The 24,262-nt window shown below is 42.3% G+C and overlaps 1 protein-coding gene across 1 annotated transcript in view; it reads right to left on the reverse strand.

Moving 5' to 3' along the window:
* Positions 1-24,262, reverse strand: part of TTC13 (tetratricopeptide repeat domain 13) — a gene marked incomplete in the record, with an annotated part of 1,979,199 nt that overhangs the window by 562,766 nt on the left and 1,392,171 nt on the right. The window contains 1 exon segment of the mRNA XM_044063689.1: positions 13,083-13,189. Within this exon segment, the coding sequence (XP_043919624.1) occupies positions 13,083-13,189 (107 nt within the window).

Here is a 24,262-nt window from a genome sequence, read left to right on the forward strand (position 1 = left end):
AGTGTCTCTTTGGTGGTGGTTGTCAGTTTTGTTTGTTTTCGGTTTTTCTAGTTATCCCTGAATCCAGGAGGTTGTCCAGAGCCTTTTTTTGTCTCCTGGTACAGCTATTCATTTGGATCTGAAGCCTTGGGATCCAATTAAAACCACCAGATAAGCAGGAACATTATAGGATGTAACCTTGAGATCCAAGGAGAACTTGGGATCTGAAGGAGGTCCTAGGAACTTTTTATGGGGGGGTTGAGCTACAATAGGAACAAGAAAACAAACTTTAAGAGTGAGCTGTTTAGGAACGTTACAGAAAATACACTATTTCATTTTAGAGCTACATTAGTTGTTGTTTATTAGCATTCTGTATACACATAATTATATGTGAACAACAGCCTGCTTACACTGAGAGCAGGTCTTTTGTAATCTAGCCTCAGACTAGAATAAAACTATTTATAGATACTACACCGATATCAAAGTCTTAAACTCTACAGTGCAATAAGCATAGAAGTAGCTCAGGACCAAAGAAGAGATAGGAAGTGCATGCACACCTTTCAGTCTGTTAGAGCACAAACATTGTACAAACTTAGACAGTTGATAAAATAACAGGCATCATACCAGCATGCATCTGCGAAGTGCATGAGATGGAACTCAAAGTCTGTTACTAATCTCAGAGAAACAAGATTCTGAGGCATACCCCCTAAAAAATTAGTCACATAACAGGTTTTATAATAGCATCTCTGAGGATAAGAACAAAACCAGAAAATAACAAAGGTCTTCTTACCCCGCATTCACTGGATAACTACCAATTCATGAGAACATATCAAGAACCTGACAGAAGGAAGCCTGATGTCACCATGATCGAAAAGAAAAGGTAACATGATATTTCCAGCTGCAAGTGGCCAGCAATGGAGAAAAAAAGCAATAAGAAACAACAGTCTAGAGAAAAACAAAAGAAAAATAGATACTTTTAAGAACACTCGAGACATGGAATCCACTGTCTAACCAGCATGGTGGTAAATGAGATCTGGGGAGTTGAGGAAGATATGGTGCATTATGGGAAGAGGGAGGATCTTAAGACTCAAATCCTAAACATTTGGAAAGTGGCAGACCTCGATCCGATGTTGAATCGGAGACCCATCAGTGAGGAAGAAGGAAAAGGACATCATCAGATCTACCACTAGGGAAAATTAGTAAGAGGTACCATAGGACACAAAACTATCTGTTTTTTAGTAATTATCTCTGCTTGCAAAAGGGCATTGACTTTTGGACTGATCATACAAACTAGTGAAGGAGGAGGAGGTCAGTAGGGTTAAGGCTGTATTATATACATTCAGGGACTGACAGTGCCTTTCTTAATTTCTTTGATTTTTTTCCTTACTGGATTCACCAAAGAGGACAATTCTACAGAAAAAGACATCAGGATGTCTTGGCAAATCTCATTCTGGAAGGATTGACATGATCAGGGAGAGGTTGTTCCTTCAACCATGCATGTCTCCTAATGACAGATCCTGACACTGCTGCCCTGCTTTAGGTTTCTAGGGCATCATATGCACAGTGTAAAGAATGTTTAGCAACTTTGCAAGTAGAGTGCAGTAAATCTGCTAACTCTTTCGAACTGGCACAGTCAGGAAAGGTGGCAATTCTTTGTTTTAATAGTTTCAAAATGTGTTGATATTTTAACATGTGGAACTGACAGTTGAGTGCTCTGATAGCTAAGGTTGCAGAGGTGTATATTTTTACCCCATCTGTTCAGAGCTCTGGAGTCCTGGTCAGAAGGAGTAGGATTATTTGCAGAACTAGCCTTAGCTCCTTTAGGTCCCTGTGTAATTACCTCCGGGTCTGCAGCAGGATTTCTGTACAAGTATTTGTGAGAATCTGGTACTCTGTAATACTTGTCAGGTTTTCTGGGAGCAGGTGGGAGGGCATCAGGAGTTAAGCTGGATTCCTGGAAGATATCATCAACCACTACTAAGGTAGGGGGAATGGACAAGGCTCTGTGCTGGGGCAGGTCTAGAAACTCTCTTAAGTCTTTTCTTAGACTGAGGGAAGTCGTGGGATTCCCAGTGGAAATGTTCCCTGAGGGTGTGAAGGGTTTTCCCAAAAGAAAGATCTTCTGGTGGGGAGGCAGAAGGAATGGAATCCTCTGCATCTGAATCCTCATAAGCAGTAAGAGGTTGTTTTTCATACGTTCATAGGTAAGTACTAGGCTATCGGCCCTGGGGCCTATACAAGCCCAGCCAAAAAGGTACCCTGGCTTTTGCCACCCAAGAAAATTATTTTCCTGTGCCACTGTCAAGCAGAGCCACAGAGGTGATCCCCAGGGTGAATTTCCTATTTCCCATCCAATCATCAAGATTTTTCTTGAAGAGTGCTAATGAGGAGCTTTGTTTGATACAGATAGGTAGTTTATTCCAGAGTATGGGAAGTCTCTGTGACAGGAATCTATCCCTCCGGCATGTTCTGTTTAATGTGGTGACAAGGTTTAGGTCCCTAGAGCGTGTAGCTCGGAGGGATTGGGATTTCTTTAAGTGGAGCATGTCCAACAGCTCTGGGTTTGACATAGCTTTGTATGTTAGGCAGAGATCACCTCTCAGTAGGCGATATGTGACAGAGTAAAGCTGGTGTTTTTTGAGACAGTCTGCGTAGGGCATCTGTTTGAGGCTGGTAATCTTCTTTGTGAGGTATTTCTGCGGCCTTTCCAGTTGTTGTAGATGTCTTGTGAGGTACATTACAAAAGGGGCACTGTACTCTATAATGGGTCTAATGAGCGATGAGTAGAGGGGAACAATGACCTCTTTTTTTCTGGATGAGAAACCTTTTGTGATGAGGTGTGCCAAGTAGAAGGATTTCCTGACTAATGTGGTGATGTGATTATCAAAGGAGAGACTACTGTCCACCTTTGTCCCAAGGTTTCTTATCAGTCAAAGTCAGATCTTCAAAATCTGAGTAATCAGACTCCTCAGAATCCTGTTCTGTCAGTATTTCAGGGTAAGGGTCCTCTTTTCCTTTTAGAAGGTGCTACTTGACTACCTCTGATAAGGGTGATAAGGTCCTCCGCAATTTTGAGCATTTGAGCCTGGGGAGGAGCAGGGGTAAAATGGTGGCTAGAGTTAATTTTCCTAGGAGTGGCCTTGCCTCTCCACCTAAGAGTATCCATCGGTCTTCGAGAAACGGTAGTGGGAGGAGAAGACACCATTTTTTGTCTAGATTCAGTAGTGCAAAAAGCTTCCTCAGAAGCCGGTGCCTGCATCGCGACTCCGGACCCAACCAAGGTAGAGACAACCAAAGGCTCAGAAGAGGAAAAAGATTTCTGCAGCATACCGGACTCTGAAAGGGTCTCAGTAGAGGCCGGAGAAGGTATTGAGTCGGGCATCAGGGGCTGCGAAGGTGCATCAGTGAATTCCGGAAAACTGACCATCTCCTTAGGGGAAGTCTCATCAGAAGGCTTAGCCTTGTGTGTTCTGTCTCTATCTTTGTCCTTATGTTTTTTCAGAATGTCTACAGGTTGTTGGCTGATGGATGCCATTTCTGAATGCGAAGACAAAAGACGAAAATACCTGGCTACAGAAAGAGCTGTACAGCAAATGGTTCTCTCATTAAAGAGGGCACAGAACCGGCAACGGGGGACGTCATGGTCTGGGCCTAAACAAGTGACGCAGTATGAATGAAGTCTCAATGTGGTATTTTTTTTCTACAGGCGAGACAATTGTTAACTTTTTTGGATATCAGTTAGTGCAAGAAAAAAGGATCCCAAACGGGGTACTTAGCTTTAGACGTTTTTAGCTGTAATTCAAACTCTGGTAGCGACTGACTGGCACACTTGTGAACTGCTTCTGCTATGGGTTCCACGGCAAGAAAGACTGATGTAATGACATCGGCTGCCTTCATTTATAGCACTGACGGCCTGACGTCAGCCAGCAAATGACAGCAGCCAACGTAAAAAAAAATTGACTCTGGTGTTCGGGCCAGCCAAGGTCTGCCACAGCAGGGATAACCTACAGGTGATGACTGCAACAGTCAAACACGAAGAACATCTGCCCAGACATAATAAGGCCTTGCAGTGTCTAATTATGGTGTCTGCCAAAAAAGCAATTACTTGAAAATGGAAATCAAAGTCTAAACCAACTTTACTACAAGTAGTGAATATAGTAAGAGACAAATCACCTGGAACTGGTATCTTTAGACAGAGGAACTGAGCTAGGAAAGATGTGCAGCAGGTAAGGGTGATAAAGGACAATGAGGGAAATGTACTCACAAGTGAGGATAGAGTGTTGTTGAACAGATGGAAAGAGTACTTTGAGGGGCTGATGAATGAAGAGAATGAGAGAGAGGGAAGGCTGGATGATATGGGGATAGTGAATCAAGAAGTGCAACCGATTAGCAAGGAGGAAGTAAGGATAGCAATGAAGATGATGAAGAATGGAAAGGCTGTTGGTCCAGATGACATACCTGTGGAAGCTTGGAGGTGTTTAGGAGAAATGGCAGTGGAATTTTTAACCAGATTACTTTATGAAATCTTGCAAAGTCAGAGGATGCCTGAGGAGTCGTGAAAAAGTGTTTTGGTACTGATTTTTAAGAATAAGGATGATGTGCAGAGCTGTAGTAACTACAGAGGGATAAAATTGATCAGTCACAGCATGAAATTATTGGAAACAGGTTAAGAAGGGAGGTGATGATTAGTGATCAGCAGTATGGTTTCATGCCAGGAAAGAGCACTACAGATGCGATGTTTGCTCTGAGAGTATTGATGAAGAAGTACAGAGAAGGTCAGAAGTAACTGCATTGTGTCTTTGTGGACTCAGAGAAAGCATATGACAGGGTACCTAGAGAGGAGCTGTGGTATTGTATGAGGAAGTCGGGAGTGGCAGAGAAGTACGTAAGTGTGGTACAGGATATGTACAACTGTAGTGTGACAGCGGTTGAGATCTGCAGTGGGAATGACAGATGCGTTTAAGATGGAGGTGGGATTAAATCACGGATCAGCTCTGAGCCCTTTCTTATTTACAGTGGTGATGGACAGGTTGACAGACGAGATCAGACAGGAGTCTCCGTGGACTATGATATTTGCAGATGACATTGTGATATGTAGTGAGAGTAGGGAACAGGTTGAGGAGACCCTGGAGAGGTGGAGATATGCTCTAGAGAGGAGAGGAATGAAGGTTACCAGGACTAAGACAGAATATATGTGCGTGAATGAGAGCAAGGATAGAGGAATGGTGAGGATGCAAGGAGTACAGTTGGCAAAGGTGGATGAGTTTAAATACTTGGGATCAACAGTTCATAGTAATGGCGAGTTTGGAAGAGAGGTGAAGAAGAGAGTACAGGCAGGGTGGAGTGGGTTGAGAAGAGTGTCAGGAGGGATTTGTGACAGGCGAGTACCAGGAAGAGTAAAAGGGAAGGTCTACAAGAGGGTAGTGAAACCAGCCATGTTATATGGGTTGGAGACAGTGGCATTGACTAAAAGGCAGGAGTGAGAGCTGGATGTATCAGAGTTAAAGATGTTAAGATTTGCACTGGATATGACGAGGGTAGACAGGATTAGGAATAAGTATATTAGAGGGTCAGCCCAGGTTGGACGGTTTGGAGACAAAGCTAGAGAGGCGAGATTGCATTGGTTTGGACGTGCTGAGGAGGAATGCTGTGTATATTGGGAAAAAGATGCCAAGGATGAAGCTACCAGGTAAGAGGAAAAGAGGAAGGCCTAAGATAAGGTTTATGGATGTGGTGAGAGAGGACATGCAGGTGGTTGGTGTGACAGAGCAAGATGCAGAGGACAGGAAGAAAGGAAACAGATGATCCGCTGTGGTGACCCCTAATGGGAACAGCCGAAGAAAAAGAAAAGGGTAGGAGCAAATTACACAGGAAAAAATGGGAATTGTGGGAACAACACATGCAGAGGAGGAATAAGGTTTAAAAGAAGGCAGGATTTGAATGACCTATGCAAAGTTTGATTGACAATGACTGGATAGATTATAAGTGATATATAATGTTTGCAAATAAAATTATGTCAATATGGTTTGTTTTCATTTATATAAATGTTTGATTGTCTATGTCATATATCATATGTGATAATTTAATAAAGACATTTCTTGTTTTAAAAAAAAGTTATGTACTCACCATAATGTTCCATTTGTGCTGTCCATCTTCAACTCCATTCTTACTAGGTTAGGTTCGGATCCAATCTTTGGATCCATCTTGGCCTTTATATATTTAAGCTCGAGGTCTTCTGCCAGCTCGTGGCTACATGTTATCCCAGCATGCATTGGAAACCTTCCCAGATCTTGTTTGCTCTTATAATAAAGTAAGAAAATATCACAGAAAACAAATAAGTCAGATGAAGTTCAGTGATTAAAGTAATCCAACTGTACAGACTTGGTCTTTCAGGAGTAAAAAGGGTCCGGAGAAGGAGGGTGGGATGTAAGAATGAAGGTGAAGATGGACAATGCACATGGAACATTTTGGTGAGTACATAACTTCTTTATGTGATTTTGTCCTATCTTGCCTTCATTCTTGCTAGGTTGGGACAGCGTACCTAGCACCATTCATCTTGGGTGGCTCAAGAGAGAATATTCCTCAGAATCGTGGAACCAAAAGAGGCTCTGCTCCTAGAGGCCAAATCGACTTTGTAATAAGTTATAAAGTATGTGGTTTTGCCCATGTTGCTGTAGCACAGATGGTATCAATTAGTAGTTTAACCAGAAATAGGTTGCAATGGCTCTTGTAGAGTGGGCTTTAACCCTTCTAGTGAGATCTCTGTTTTGAGACTTATAGATGAATGTTATGCAATCTGAAAGCCACTTTGACAGTGCTACCTTACAGACCGGGGTACCTTTCTTGGAGTCTGAAAAAAAAAAAATGGCTGATCAGATTTTCTGAACTCTTTAGTTCTGTGTAAGTAAAAATGTAACTGTGCGCATCCACCTGCTGTAACATGTATTCTGCCTTGTTTTTGTAAGACTGGCAGCTCTATAGTTTGGTTCAAATTTGATTCTGAGCAAACTTTGGGCAAAAAGGAAGGGTTTGTTCATAAGGAAACTCTGTCCCTATGGAAGAGCAAGTATGGGAGGTTTTACAGGAAAGGCTTGCAACTCTTGACACTCTTCTAGCAGAGATGATTGCTATCAATAGAATAGTTTTCCATGTCAAAAACTTAAGCTCACAAGACGATGCTGGCTCAAAAGCGGGAAAAATTAAACGAGATAGGATGAAAAAATTTATGTCCCATGGTGCTGGAGGGTCTCTGATAGGTGGTCTTAGTAATAAAGTGCCTTTAAGAATGGTTTGCATAGTCTATGAGACATAATATTGAGGCCAGACTCACCTAGACGAAAATTGGAGATAGTTGACAGCTGAACGCTAATGGTAGCTGCAGCTGCACATTCATTGAACAGTTTAGCTAGGAATTCTGGAATGGAACTGACTGGGGCAGAAAAAGGGTCAATGTGGTTATGAGAAGCCCATAAGGAGAATCTTTTCCATTTGCTTCACTATATCTTCTTGTTGAAGCCTTATGAGAAGAAATTAGGATGTGTTTGACTGATGGAGAGGTTAGGAAACCTGGCTATTGTTGGAATCGGAGCAGCCATGCTGTTACTTTGAGGGTCTGAAGGGATGGATGGAGCATTCTTGATGCATGAGTCAAAACATCTGGAACTGGGTCCAGAATCCAAGGCTCCTCCTGAAGATGAGGCCACAGGAAGGAGAACCAAATTTGACAATGCCATTATGGGGCAATGAGTAGCAAGTCTCTTCCCAAACAAATGGCTTTCCTGAAGTACTTTGGGTATTAAAGGAAAGGTGGGAAAGCATAAAGGAGGCCCGATGGCCAATTGTAAGCAAGTGCATCCCCTGGTGACTCCCCCGGAGAGGGGGATAAGGGCAAAGTAGCTGCTGCACTTGGCATTCATGAATGTCGCAAAATGGTCACAGCAAGACTGGCCCCATCTGCGGAAAATCTTTTCTGTTACTTCCTGTTTTATCGACCACTAGTGAGACATTAGAATCGTGGGCCTCATGATCCTGCCAGGTGCCTTGGACTTTCTTTCCCAGGTAATGCAGCCCCCCTCCCCCCATCTGAGAGGCGTCTGTGGTCACTGTCGCCAGTGGTTGGGGAAATACAAATAGTCGACCTACAGTCACTTGAGTGGAGTAAAGCCACCAATGAAGGTCTTTCTTGCAAGTTTCTATGATCTTGTGGGATATATTGGCAGTTCTTGCATTGACCACTGAGTGGAAACCAGCCAGTGGAGAATTCTCATGTGCAGACGTGCTAGGGGGATTAGAATTACTGCTGCTGCCATGATTCCCAGGACTTTTAGAACTATCTTTAGTTGAACTTTTTTCTTTGTTAAAAGATATGAAATCTGGCTTCTCAGAACTTGAATTCTTTCTGGAGCTAGTCTGGCCATTATTTCTGTTGAGTTTAATTCTGCCCCTATAAATACCACATGCTGAGAAGACAATAAGGTAGATTTTTCATAGTTTATTGTATTTCCTAGGTGAGAGCAGAGCTGCAAGGTGGTGTCTCTTGCTTTTATTAGTAGATGCTTGGTCGTGGCGGTTAGGAGCCAGTCATCCAAGTATGGAAACACTCGGAATCCTAGGTGTCTCAAGTGAGCCGCAGCTATGGACATACATTTGGTGAACACTCTGAGGGCTGTAGTGAGGTCAAAAAGTAGAGCTTGAAATTGGTAGTGACTAGCTCTCAACTGAAAGTGCAGGTGTCTCCTGGATCGCCTGTCCATTTTTATGTGGTGGTATGCATCCTGGAGGTCTATAGAGCACATCCAATCGTCTTGTCCCAGAAAAGGGAGTATTGACTGCAGTGTTACCATCCAGAACTTGGACTTTCTTACTGATTTGTTTAAATTGCTGAGATCGAGAATTGGTCTCCAGTCCCATTTTCTTTGGAACTAAAGAGAATCTTGAGTAAGTTCCAGGATCCTATTTGGACTGCAGGGACTGTTTGGATGACTTTTGTCTAGCAACTTCTAAATTTCTAAGGTTGCTTGTTCCCTTTGACTGGGTGGAACATCTGGGACCTTTTTTTTTTTTTTTATGTTTTGAACGGAAAAGGAAAAGGGGATGGTGTACCCTCTGGATATGATGCTTTGTACCCATTTGTCTTTTACTTGTTGCCAGGCTTCTGGGTACAAAGATAAGTGGCCCCTGACTGCCTCCAGAGATGGACAGAAAGACCTCCATTCGAAAGGGCTTACCAAAGAAAGAATCTCTGTCGCTCTGATTCTGCAGAACCCCTCTGCCATGTGGTCGGCATCTTCCATTACTTCCCCCTTTGCCCCTGGGAGAAGAATCACCACGTCTCTTGAAAAGATCTCCAAGAGTTTCAGAACCATATTTTGCCACTTCCTTTCTAACCTCTGAGATAAGGTCTGGTAGGCATGGAAAAATAGACTCCTACGGCAGACAGAGTGTTTTCTTCCTGCTCAGACCTGGTGAGTGTGTCCTTGATTTTGGGCCCGAACAGAGACAAGCCACTGAACGGGGCATTCACAAAGCAAGATTTATAGGGCTCCACAAAGTCACACTAGTGCATCCAATAATGTCTCCAAATTCCAGAACCCACAGCTCTACTTGCTTCATCTGCTACATAAGAGATGGGTCTCATGGAGGCGATGACAACTGAGTTTAAGGTAGAGAGCTGAGAGGACACATTGTCTGTGACCCCCTCACCTACTGTACCTTGGAGAGCATCTTTTAGCTCTTTCAGGAGGTCTCTCTCCAGTCTAGTAATATGAGTAAGGTAATTCAGCGATCTGAGGGAAAATGTCACTGAAGAAAAAAAGCGCTTTCCACACCTGTCCATTGTCCGAGACTCCTTGTTCGGTGGACGGACAGAAGTAGTCTCAAAGAGCTCCTTCTTGGTTACTGACACCACAACCATAGCATCTACTGGGATGCTTTGGTTAGAAAGGTCTTGTCTGATGGAGATGTGATAAATTTGTTTGGCTGCCTGGGAACAGGTTCCACTGAATCTGAAGAAACTAGGTCCAAAAGTTCATCAAAAGGTGGTGACACCAAAGAGGTGGAAGGGTGAGATCCGAAGGCCCTCAGGTATACGGACTCCTCTGTTGAAGGGTTGGTGGACTTTCAGCCACCTCTCTGCTTTAGCATTTCCAGGATATTTCCAAAAAAGACATCAGGAGATGACCATGAGGACCCTTCAGCTTCATCAAGGTCTGTATCAAAAGTCCCCCGCCCCTGATCCAAAGATATCCCTGGATCCGAAGAAGCTAAGGGAACCCCCAAAATCAAGGAAGATGGGCCCAAGGCCGAGTCAGGAGCCGAGCTCACCCAAGCCAATGCCCCAAGAGGCAAATCGGGATCTGACAACTGTCTGATCCAATTTGACTCCCCGGACCCGACTGGAGAGCGTCGGCTCCTAGAGTCCTCAAGCTCCGGAGCCAAGGATGTCACAGCAATGGTCAGATCAGAAGATCCTGTAGTAAGTCTCGGATCTGAGGATTCCACTAAAATCAGCTCCGGATCTTCTGACTCCGAAGCCAAGAGTCACAGATCTGAGGAGGAATGGGAGCAGAAGAGGTAGAAGTGGTAGGATCTGAAGCCCTCAGGGTTGGATCAGACAACAACTTGGCCAGCGCCGGTGTCCTCAATTGTCTCTGTATCACCTGATCCATGTCGTTGAACAGACTCCTGGAAGTCCGAGTCGAGGGTGTTGGAGACCTCTGTAAAACTGATGCTCTGAGTGTAGGGGAGAACGGTTTCAAGGCTGGAGACCAGCTCCATATCTCAAACTCTACTGGCACCAAAACAGATGGTGTCGAAGCTGAATATTTCTCGGATCCAGTAGGCTTTGGATCTGGTGTGGAAGTTTTAGGCACCTTTTTTGACGGTTCAGATAGGGTAGAAGAGGAAGATATCTTCCCAGACTTGTCAGATTTGTCTAATTTTGAAGGTTTAGATAAACCTGGACCTCCTTCTAAAGCCTCTGAGAAGGGTTTTTTAATAATCCTTTTAATATCAAGTTGTTCTTCCTCTCCAGGAGCGCTCTGTGGTTAAAAGCATGACAGATATAGTATGACTCCTGGAGATGGACAGATCCAAGGCAATAGATGCAAAGTGTGTGTTGTCTATCACTTAAGGGCATTTTCTTCCCAAAGCTCTCGCATCTTTTTGAAATCCATTGGTTTTGAGTCCTTATCTGACATTTTTACAGAGAAACACTAGAAAACTAGAAAGACTAGTAACTAATTAGATAAGAAAAGGAAAATTAACAAGGTTTTCACAACTTTTTTTTAATAGACTCTCTAACACCAGAGTTATTTCAAGAAAAAAGGGAAATAAAGGGAATTAGAGGGAAACACAGCCCTCTAACTTAAACAGGCTACTGCCCAGGAGATGGAAAAAGGGAAAGAAAGCCCTCTAACTTAAATGGGCTAAAGGGAAAGGCAGTTTTCTAACTTAAATGAACTGTCTTAAAAGGGCTTCACAGAACAATACAAAGAACAGAAATAAGAGCCCTCTAACTTAAATGGGCTATTTACGTTTGAAAGGAAAACGCTGGGAAAGGGACGATAAGACCTGAATGAAAGATGAGTGCCAACAGCAGAAAACAGCCACAAAAAATGGAAATAGATTTATTCAGTAAATCCTAATGATATAAGGATAAATAACAGACAAAAATAACTTTTTTTTAAAGATTAAAGTAGAAAAGCAGATGATACTTAGCCAGAGTTAGCAGAACGACCACCTGACCTTGTTTAGTGGTAAACGAGATCTGGGGAAGGTTTCTAGTGCATACTGGGATAGGGTGTAGGCACGAGCTGGCAGAAGATCTCAAGCTTGAATATACAGGCCGTGACGGATATGAGGATCATATCCGAATCCAACCTAGTAAGAATGAAGGCGAGATAGGACAACATCATATCAATATATTTTGACCTTTCACAATATGGTGATAGCATTTAGTCCACCACAGTTGTTGTTTTCTACCTACTTCCATACTTTCAAGAGTAATCCTGACTTCTTAATTTCTTCTACAGAGAAAGACTCTTAGAAATGATCATCATCTTCTAACAGTTTTCCAATCTGCCTGTCTGTCAGTCCTCAATAAAAACACAGGCACTCACTGGCTATATCTATCTTGGGCAGCAAGCCAACCAAATAATTAAACTATAGACTTAACAATCCATCAGATTAGCACACTTGTACCATGTTAGGAAATGCTCTGAAGAAGCTCATCTTTATTTTATTCTGTTCGCTGTATGTGAAATAATTTATACCCACTTCTGTTGACTTATTACAACCAAATAATTAGCCTGACGACATGACGCAGAAGAGTGGTGTACTAACTGCAACCCAGGCAGCTTGAGCTCGATTAGCAGCCCTGGCTCAATAGCAGCCAGGCAAAGAGAGGGAGGAGTGAACAGGAATGGCTTACTCTCCCCTCTCCTTGGGGAGTCTGGAAGGTTGAGTGTATTTAGGATGACAAAAAACAACAGTCATGTTTCCACAGTTTAGACTGGAGAAGAAGAGGGGAAAGATGCTTGGAGGGAGCCTCCCCTTATGTAAGTGAGGGGGACATCCTCTGTGATCAGCCCATTGTATATCCCCTTCTGGCAGTTTTTCTGGTATGTGTGGGAAAGCAGGGCTTGAAAAATAGATGATGTTTGAGCCAAAATGATAGCTGTCTAACTGATAAACCCTCCCATGCAACCTTCACCCTAGTGTTGGCCAGGAGGGGCTGATGACCAACAAACAGTAGGAACAAAAACAGCAATTAAAAAAATCTGTTTTGCTGGGATAGTATGCTTGCAACTATTCATGCTCGTACTGCTGACATTGTCTGTGACAACTCAAATATCACAATGCCCAGTCTTTAACACACACCCAACCTGTAGCAACTGGAAAACATGTTTCTGCAAAAAAATCCAATGACTTCAGTTAAAGTTACAATGAATAAACATCCTATAACAGGACACCTCATCTGGAATATGAATACCTCATTCCCATACACAAGGAATGTGTGTTATAGTTTCATGTTCTGACTTTCCAGATTCATTTAGTGCATACCAGATTCAGTGGTTAGCAGACAAAATACCCAATACGTTTACCTGTCCCCAGTGACCGTGACTGTGAAGCCATCATACTCCTTTCCTGGATCCTTTAGACTGGGGACTTTTGTGTTCACTGTGAAACCATCTCTTGTTTTGCTGTTCATCTGCATTCAAAAATATTACAGTCAGAATTCATACCAGGAAGCACAGTTCCTAGTTTCTTTCAAAGATGTTAGTTTACAAGACATGAAATGCCAACAATTAAATAATTTTGTAATTAATATAATGTAAGTAAGAAATCATCTTTACAAGCACTTAGTTAAAGACATCTCTGCATTCATTAGATGAGACACAAACAAATTTATGTGTTCACGAACTTTATGACAGAACAAGAAGCTTTTTAAGTAATAACGGGGGCAACTTGGCAATTAAAATCAAACATAACACCTGGTCTCTCCACAAATACATTTACTGAGAACTATGAACAAAGCAGTACACTAAATTACTTCACCATCATCCAAAGATCAGAAAATATGCTACTGGATATCTAATATATAGATACTAACAGAGATCCATCCGTTTTTGGAACAGCATGCTATGTGAGGGTCAAGGAAATAGGAAGACAAGCAGTGAAGATCAGACTTCCCTATCCACAGCAACAGTCTCCAGCTCATCTTATAAGATTTTCAGGCATTGCCAAGCAGGGCAAATGATATAATCCCTCCACTGTTCTATCTGTCTGCACAGTGGCCTTCACATAGTGGGATGTGGCTGGTACACTTGTAGGTGTCATTCTGACTAGGAGATGAAACCACATTAACTTTTCACAAACTAAAGGAGTAGTGTCCATACATGCTGATATCCTTCTGGAGTACTTCATGATATGACAAACATCAACATTGAGAAGGAACCTAATTTCTGCTGCCTTTAAACGCAATCTCATTATTTTGCTCACTACCCAAACCTCATAACCACAGCTGAGAATGAAGACAAAGACCAACTATTAAGTTTCTGGTTTCCAGTTAAGGAAGAAACTGAATGAGTTATTTCTGGTTCTTCTGGAACTTTTCCTAATACCTAATACAATGTGCGATGTCAGTAGTAATGTGCAGGTCTGTGGGGGATGCTACACAGATCTTACTTCTTCCTAGATCTAAAGTTCTGGAGTCTTAGTCTGGAAGTAGGCTACTGAGATGGCAGGATGCACCTCCATCTTGTCTACACTGTAATCTACAGAATGTACTGGAATCATGAGTATCATAGATGCCATGAATCCTAAAATCCTGAGAAATTTCACTGCTAAAGTCAAATGGAAAAATTCAGGAACAGATCTTGATACAAATCTACCTTTTCCTAAGGGAGAAATGCTCCTCCATCGGATGTGGGATGGAATAAAATAAGATTTTTGAGTGTTTTCCTGGAATCTTACTCACGTGAGCAATTCCGACAGCTTGAAAAAGACACTACTAATATAAGCAAGCTGTGTAAATAAGGAAAAAAATGAATAATTTGCAGTCTATAACAAGCTATCACTAGAGATGCACACTTTGTGAATACCCTTGGAGCAGTGGATAACCCGAAGTGTAATGCAGGGAATTGAAGATATAATCCAGACACAAAAAATCTTAAGAAAAGTTTGAAATTTGTGGCTACTGGAATGAGATAAGCATCTACTAAATCTAGAGTTACCAAAAAACCTGAAATAGGGAATAAAAATAAATTGTGAAGCGGCAGTATTTCCAACTTTGGAACTTTCACAAACTGGTTGAGAAAGGAAAGATCTAAGACTGGTCTCCATGAAGCTTCTTTTGTTGGTGCCAGAAACATTCTTAAATAAAAACCCTTCCCTACAAAAGAGAAACACACTACATTTTGGGGAAAAATCTAAGTGTTGCCAGGGTGAGGGAGGGGGTTACATTTTGTAGGTAGTAATTCTGAATTTTTGGATTGCCCTTGTTTCTGGGAGGCTCACCCTTCTTTTTAGATCCTCTCTGCCATTGTTTTTTTTTTAATGACTGCTTGCCTGAAGTCTGCTGAGTCTGTTTATTTTACTTTTTATAAACAGACCCTGAATTAGGATTGAAAGGTTTAAACAAATGTGGAAAATAACAGCTGTCAGTTTTCCTCTCTCATCACAGTTTTTGAATACCTCAACAGTAAATGGTCCAAAATACAACCACCCTAAGGGAGAATTCAAAATTTTATCTTTTACATCATTAGGCATATTTTGAGAGTGCAGCCAAGGAAATCTGCTATGGAAGACGCATCAAATGAGTCATACAAACACTTCAAAGAACGGTTACTTGAGAAACAGAAGCAGTAAGAGCATTTAGAGAATATCATCAGATAAAGGGAAAAAGCAGTTATGCCATTCTTCATATTCACAAAAGAAGCAAGCAAAAATGTTTAACATGTGAGCTTGACAATTAAGAATTCTAAAAAGAGTGGAAGAACATTTTTCCCAAATCTATCAAACATCTTTCTCATTCTTGTTAGAGTGAGTGGTAAAGAGTATGGAAGTCCTGAAAAAGGATTAGTTTCCCACACTCAGTGCAAACATTAGACTTAGCAAATGAGACCTAATACAATTTAAACCAAGAAAAAGACAAAATCTTTCCCCAAACGGCATACTTCCCTTTGCTGATTGAAGTTCTAGTTTTGGACTGACCAACAACACTGAAAAGGGTATAATTGGGCTCTGATGGCAAGAAAGAACTGACACTATGGTACCAGCAGATGACTCTTATACCCTGATGTCTGGTCACTGGAGGGGAGGGTGTCCACTGGGTCAGAAGGAGGGGTTAAAAGCTTCTGTCATTATTACTGCAACAGTGACATATGATGAACATCAGAAGGAATAGTAGTAGGCTAAGGAAATTCTAGTTGTAAAATAAATCATAATATTTTTTCAAAGAAAATAGAACATTATTTGTTCCCACTGAAAATACTGATGCATTCTAGAACTGGTTTCAGAAAAGGAAAATTCTTGAAAGGGAAAATCAGAAGAAATATGTTCTTTCCTTGCTGTATCCAGGACTGTTTTGTAAGTTTCTGTGCCCCCCCCCCCAGACCTTTCTGTGTTGGAGGGAAGCCTTCTAGCTTATCAGTGGGAGTGAGTGGTAAGCACTAGGTAGCCTATCTACCACAAGAGGAGTGGTTTCTGACCCAGAAATTGTAGTTTATTGGCCGTTTGGGCATGTCTTTCAAATTTCTGGTTTAAAATCCTGTGTTTAAGTGGGGTCTGTGCTTGTTTAAGCTCCACAGATCCAATTTTGGCATCCTGTAGACTACAAAAGCAACAGGAAGGAGAAAGAGATACTCTAAGTGCCTCCAGTTTGATTTTTTCATACTTTACTGCTCTCTCCACTTGTTTTTTGTTGTTTTTAATTTATCTGCATTTATTTAAACTGTATTTGCCTTAATACTGCTACACATTCAAGTGTGCTAGCTTGTACTGCATTTAAAGTGTTTTTGCTACTGTTCTAACTGCTTTTCTGCAAAAAAAAAAAAAAAAGCTCTAAGCTTGTTTCCCGCCTTTTCTGTAACTAATCTAGTCCAAATACAGACTTGCTGTATCCAGGACTGTTTTGTAAGTTTCTGAGCCCCCCAGACCTTTTTGTGATGGAGGGAAGCCTTCTAGCTTATCAGTGGGAGTGGTAAGCACTAGGTAGCATATCTACCACAAGAGGAGTGGTTTCTGGTCCAGAAATTGTAGTTTATTGGCCGTTTTGGCATTTATTTTCCATCCCTTTCAACTTTCTGGTTTAAAAACCCGTGTTTGTGCATCATGCAGCAGCGCTCAGCTGAGGTAAACTATTACCGGTGCCAGAAAGTTTGCTCTTCAATTTTCCCCTTAGAACGTGCTTGTTCTTTTACTTCTTGCACTTCAATTAGCTTAACTGGCAAGCACTTTAACAGACTTTTGTAGCATTTATTGTAGCACACCTAGGTGCTATTAGCACTAGCTGTTCCTACGCAGTAACAGCACCAGTACTTATTAGTTGTGACCATCCCTACTGGTATGATTGTAGGGCAATTTCCTTTGCCTTCTCCAGCTAACCTGGTGCAGTGTGGCAACTGTCTAATGTACACAGATAACCCTCTTGTCTTGCCTCCTAACACTCATACCTGTGAGAGATGCATGTATATCACCAAACTGGAAGCAGTGCATGTTCCAACCAAGACCGGACTAGCTGGTCAAAAGGAGATGGTCAACACCCGCAACTCACTACACAGAACACACAACCCTCCAAAACACCAACCATCACAACCCACACATAGAAGCACAAACCATACACCCACCTTCGCGGAGGGTCTCAATAAAGATTTACCCAAACAACAGAGACCCCCCTCCCTCGAGACAGATAAGCACTGGACCACCAAAACACATCAACCCCAGAACACATATCTCACCACCACAGTGTGCCCCTCAACCCAAGCCCTTAAGGCAAAACACTTTGTCCAATGTACTAATCATAGGAGACTCAATTGTGAGGCACACTGATGTCCCACTCACTAGGCTGAAGAAGAAGAAAGTGACAGTCAGTTGTCTATCAGGTTCCAGGATCTACCACATAACACATGCACTCAGGTCACTCCACAACAAGTACAAATATGACTCAGTCATTGTCCATGTGAATGACCTGAGATGTACCTCCCTGGACTACATGAAAAGAGATGTGATGGAACTCTTGGATTATGTGGCCCAGGCAGGTATGACCCTAGCCCTAAGCAGTGTTCTACCATCACCCAGAATAATACCAGAGTATGAGCAGAAAATGATTGACTTGAACAATTGGCTAAGCTTCTGGTGTCATTCTAAGGGGATCCAGTATCTGTCTGCCAGGGAAGACATGATCGACAGACCTCGATACTTTGCCAGAGACAGCCTGCATCTGTCACCCCTGGAATTCCAGGTACTGGCTAAGGCTCTTGCCACCCCTATAGTGTAATTTTAGGCAGTGTTCCAAAGACCAAAATTCCACCGTAATAGCTACAAACAAATGCAATCTGAGGGTCATGCTGCTCAATGCTAGAAGTCTAAATCTCAAGATGCACTCGCTCAAAGCTCTCCTCAAAATGGAGAATGTCAACATCTGTGCTGTAACGGAGACCTGGTTTAAAGAGGCAGAAAGCACCCCTGCACTCCCAGGCTACAACTCATTCCATACCTTTCGCCCCCAGAATATGGCCGGAAGCTCCAAAGGCGGTGGTGTCTCCATATTCTTAAAGGATACACACACCTCTAGACTGGTAGCCCAGCATAATGCATCTGAGATACGTCAGGTACAACTAACACTGAGTAAGACAGCAATACGAGTCATAGCCTGCTACAGAACCCCAAACATGTCCCTAGACTCTCATTCCAAGTTCCTAAGCACCCTGAAATCTATCAAGGTCCAATCCAATACTTACATACTGGGTGACTTCAACTACCCTTCCATCAACTGGAAAAACTTTTCAAGTACCAGTGTACAGGCCCAACACTTTCTGGAATTTATCAATTCCAATGCCCTAGACCAGCTCATTCTGACCCTCACTTGAGGAAGCAACATCCTCTACCTGGTTATCACCAACATGGGAGACAGTTGCTCCCCACCTATAGTTCATAGGTTGGTACTAGGCTATCAGCCCTAGGGCCTACACAAGCCTAGCCATAACAATTCCCTGGCTATTTCTTCCCACATTATTTACTTTCCTGGACCCCTGTCTAGTAGGGTGAATTTCCTTTCTCCCATCCAATCGTCAAGGTTCCTCTTGAAGAGGTCCAAAGAGGCACTCTGCTTGACATGTATGGGCAATCTATTCCAGAGTCTGGGAGTCTCTGGGTCAGGAACCTATCCCTCCGGCATGTTTTGTTTATTGTGATGACAAGGTTTAGATCCCTAGTAGCTCTGAGGGATTGGGATTTCTTTAAGTGTAGCATGTTCAACAGCTCTGGGTTTGACATGGCCTTGTATGTTAAGCAGAGATCGCCTCTGAGTAGACGATATGCAACAGAGTATAGCTGGAGTTTTTTAAGGTGGTCAGGCATCTGCTTTAGGCCTGTGATTCTTTTAGTGAGGTATTTCTGAGGCCTTTCCAGTTGTTGCAGATGTCTTGAGAGGTACATACCAAATGGGGCATTGTATTCTATAATGGGTCTAATGAGGGATGAGTACAGTGGGACAATGACCTCCTTTTTTCTGGATGAAAAGCCCTTCGTGATGACTGTTGTGGCGATGTGGTTATCGAAGATAAGACCACTGTCCACCTGTGTCCCTAAGTCTCTTATCACACTTTCTGTGTTTAGTGTACTGCCACCTATATGGTAATTCATGGATACATGTTTTTTCCCAAAGGGGATAACAATACATTTCTTGGCATTGATCTTGAGCCCATGGCTCTGGCACCAAGCATCTGTTTCTGTAAGGCCCTTTTGTAGAGTATCCACATCATTTGGGGATTCAATAATGGCTCCCAGTTTGCAGTCATCTGCAAACTTTGTTAGCCAGAGTCCCTTAGTGTTGACCTGTACTTCAGAGAAGTAGATGCCAAACAAGAGCGGCCCCAGGACTGAACCCTGAGGTACTCCACTTGTCACCTGTCTGAAGCCTGTCTGGAGTCAATTCCTCCCTGGTTAAATTTGACCACAATCTGATCACCATGGAAATCTCCATCTCACCTACACCCCCGCTAAGGTGACCACCTTGAAAACCTTCTCTAAGCTGACTTTGGGCTCCTAAAAACAGAGGTGGCAAACTTCTTGGCACCCATGCCAAAGGAAAATAGCTGCATGACTGCCAAATCATACACCAATGCACTCTACGAGTATGTACACAAATGCATGGACCTTGCCATACCAAACAGAACTAAGAAGCTCTCCTCCAAAAAAAGGAAGCCAATCTGGTGTTCCCCAGCCATCAATAAACTCTACAACATAAGGAAGAAGCTGTTGCAGAAAAGAATGAAGTCACAAGACTGGAAACCTCCCTTATCAGTCTCAACAAAAAGCTGAGATCCCTTATCAAATCCTTTAAAGCCAGCTATGAAGGCAGAATTGCGGCAGACACCAAAAACAACCACAAAGCCTTATATAGCTATATCAAAAACCTCAAAGGCAATACCCAGATTTGCTCTGAGTTATTGCACAATGGCACCTCCTATGCTGAGCCAACAGATATAGCCAACATACTGGCCGACACATTCAGTGCCAACTTTACCCCTCTCACCCCCTCCCCAAGAGGCCATATCACAATACCAGAAGAAAGCCTGGTATCCACCATTTCTACAGCACAGGTAAAAGCTGCATTGTCCAAAGCCAAGAATACAACGTCAATGGGAAATGATAATATCCCTGCCTGCATCCTACATGAGCTACAAAACAAACTGGCACCACATCTGTGTGCCCTGTTCAATCACAGCCTTACCTCAGGCTATGTACAAAACAAGTGGCGCACTGCTACAATCATCCCGCTCCATAAAGGGGGAGCAACTACAGACCCTGGGAACTATCACCCCATTAGTCTGACAAGTCTGATATGCAAAGATATGGAGCAACATCATGGACCTGCTTAACAAAGATAAAGGCAATCTCCAAACTCTTGACCCCACACAGTTTGGCTTTGTCAAGGGGAGATCCTGCCTGCTGAACCTAGTTGACTTCTTCGAAGCAATCATCAAGGCTGTGGATGAGGGTAAGGCAGTGCATACAGCCTACCTCGACCTGGCCAAGGCCTTTGATACCATTCTCCACTCAGGTATCATTGATAAACTCACCAAACTAGGCATCAATCCTTACATCAATAGGCGGACTGCAAACTGGCTCACAGACAAGATCCGCAGAGTGAAAGTTGCGGATTCCAAGTCAGACTGTTGACCAATAACGAGTGGAGTCCCACAGGGCTCGGTCCAGGGCCCTCTCCTGTTTGGCATCTACTTCTCAGAAGTCCAGGCCAACACAGAAGGACTCTGGCTGACCAAGTTTGCTGATGACTTCAAACTAGGAGTCATTATCAACTCTCCATGTGATGCAGACATCCTGCAAAAGGGCCTCCTGAGATCAATGACTGGTGTCGGAACCATGGCCTCAAGCTTAACGCCAAAAAATGTGTTATCATCCCCTTTGGAAAAAACTAATTACCACATTCATGGAAGCCCATTGAACACTGAAGGGGCCATAAGAGATCTGGGCACCCAGGTTGACAGCCACCTCACCTTCAACGACCACATTGTCACTGTGGTCAGAACGTCCTTCTATGTGGCACATCTTATAACCAAAGGTTTCGCATCTGGGAAGAAAGAGGTCATCATCCCTCTCTACTCATCCCTCATTAGATCAGTCATTGAATATAACGCCCCGTTTGAGATGTACCTGATCAGACACCTACAACAACTGGAGAGGCCACAAAAGTACCTCACAAAAGGATCCTAGGCCTTAAACACATGTCCTACATGGACAGACTCAAGAAACTTCAGCTGTTCACAGTCTCTTATCGTCTACTTAGAGGTGATCTCTGCTTGACTTACAAAGCCATGTCTGACCCAGATCTCCTTGAAATGCTACACCTAAAGATATCCCAGTCCCCATGCGCCACACGTTCCAGAGGTCACAACCTCATTACAACAATTAACAGAACATGCTGGAGGGACAGGTTCATCTCCCAAAGACTGCCCATACTCTGGAATAAGCTTCCCATTCATGTCAAGCAGAGCACCTTGCTGGCCCTCTTTAAGAGAAATCTTGATGAGTGGATGGGTAACAGAAAGTTCACTCCAGGGATCATTCCAGTTGCCCTACTGGATAGGGGCACTGTGACTAACATCGGGTGGCATGGTACCAGGGCACTTTTTTTTGGGCTAGGCTTGTAAAGGCTCCAGGGCCATTAGCCTAGTACACACTTATGAACCTTAGAATCAGAACATGTTGCCTGAGCAGAAATAACCAAATTTGTTTTTTCCAAATGTATTTCCTGTTCTTCACAAAGGGAATCTTCAGAAACAGAATTTCTTTATCTCCTACTAGTAGAACAAGAATGTGAAGGGTTAAGAGCCTGAGCAAAGCATAATAAATCTTCCCTATCAGGGGTGACAGAGGGAAGATAAATGTTTAGCGTCTAAGCCCAACTCATGCCAAGGACATCAGCCTTAGGAAACAGGCATCTCAGTCTGGCCAGGGAGAGAAGCATTTCCAATTCTGAAATACGGCTAGTGATGTCAGCAATAGTCGTTAAAAGGTAAGGATCAAAAAAAGTAATGTTTTCATAAAAATTACATGGCGACAAGCACAAAACACACTTACCTCAGCCTTAAAACAATTTATAAAATTATCAATAAAAAGTAAACTTGCTAAAACCAAAAGTTTAAAAACATTTACGCTTAAAACAGTGAAATGACAGACACTGCTTCAACTGACAAGAATGTCTTGTGACAGTCTCAAAACCAGAACAGTTTAGCAAAACTCAAACAGTTCTTTGATAAAGGTTCTGTTTTATCATAAAAATTAACTGTGGAAGTTTTGCTCAGCAATGGGGAAAAGCTAGCTAACCATCGATCCTCAAAAGGTTCATAGGTTAGTACTAAGCTAACTGCCCTTGCAAGCCATTTTAAGCCTACCAATTATCCCTTGTGAGACTCAAACCCTGCATCTTGTGTTTGTAAGGCAAACACCTTAATCATTAGGCCACCCTCCCATCCCAAGCCCAAAAGAGAAGTGATTTTTGGTGGCAGGAAAGCTCTTAAGGGCTTAGCACCCAGACCACTGGTTTTCTTTCTCCTCTGCTCATACTTTCAATAGTCTGGGAGTGTGAAAGATGCCCTTAAGCTTTGGAAACTGGCTGGCTGTTATACCCTTGTCAGGATATAACCCATACACGTAGGCTATTGCGGCAGTGATCCAAAGATGAACATAATTTCATTCTGTTTTGATAATCTGTCCTTTTATTCAAAACTCTGTATGTACTGAGTACCATTACAGCGAACCACTATGTAATTGAACATGGAGTTTTGTACACTTGAGATTAAGAAAATATGATTTGAGGGAACTTTTAGATACAGCAGACCTCTTGGAGAATTATCCTCCCTGTCATCATACAAACTGGCCCAATATCTTTACAATTCCCCTATAATGACCACTGGCTCCTCTTTCACCAGTCAGTTTTCCATTTTTCACAGCACAGTCTTCCTAAAATCTTGTGCCAAGTCTAAAATCAATATTCCCCATATCTTTTGGCATCTGGTCATAGTATTTAGCTTGCAGGGCTTCCAATGCAAACCTTATTTTAACAGTAATGATCTGCTGAAGGTCTACATTGGACTCTGCATGTCTTCATGCACCTACTGTTCTGTAGATGTTTCAGTCATTATTACCAACTACAGATTTCTCCTGTGGTTGTTGTTACTTTCAGGTGGTATACTATTTTATTTATTATTATTTGTTTTTTTTATTTATTTTTACTTGTTAGCTGAGTAGGTAGGGTTGGTCCGAATACCATTCCAGACATGACCCTGGCCATACGAACAATTAAGATAAACATTTATCACAATGAATTACAAAAAAGGCACTTACTGCAATGAAATATAAAGTAAAATAAATACCACACAAGTAAATGATAAATATCCAAATGACATAACTTTGATTTGCAATCATATAATTGGAGGTAAGCAGTTAAAAGTAAATAACTAGAATATGCAATATTTCATGTGGATAAAGAATATTAATAATTCAAGAATTTACTTACGTTAGTCTCAGAGTAAACTCTCTGCAGCGATGAACACTCAGTGAAAATGAATGGTGCCATTCGTTCTCTCTTTCAAAGGTGTTTCAGATTATCTAGCTACAGAGTTTATTCACACATTTCTCAAACACTAAGAAAATATTACATGGACAGGATTAGCATGACTCCCTGAAACAAGAGATCATATACCATTCTCCCAGTACCATCAGCTGACCCACTGAAAACTGAATTACAGACAACAAGAGATGCAGGCTCTCCCACCATAATCTCTGGTGGAACATAATGGCTTGCTGCTGTAAATACTGTCATTCCTTTTTTTAATCTGGGCCAAAAGCAGTCAACTTTCCCTGTCAGCCTTAAAATACCCATCTTCGTTTTTCCAGCCATTCTCACTTAATCTGAAGGGACAAACAACCAAACTACATTACACTACAATAATGACCTCTAGCAATTCCTCTAACCTGCCCACTCCATTCTTTCATACTTTCTTTTGTTCACCGTTCTTCCATTTATGCTCTACTC

This window comes from Protopterus annectens, chromosome 1.part0, assembly GCF_019279795.1.
Source record: "Protopterus annectens isolate FY-2018-M chromosome 1.part0, PAN1.0, whole genome shotgun sequence".
NCBI classification, from domain to species: domain Eukaryota; kingdom Metazoa; phylum Chordata; order Ceratodontiformes; family Protopteridae; genus Protopterus; species Protopterus annectens.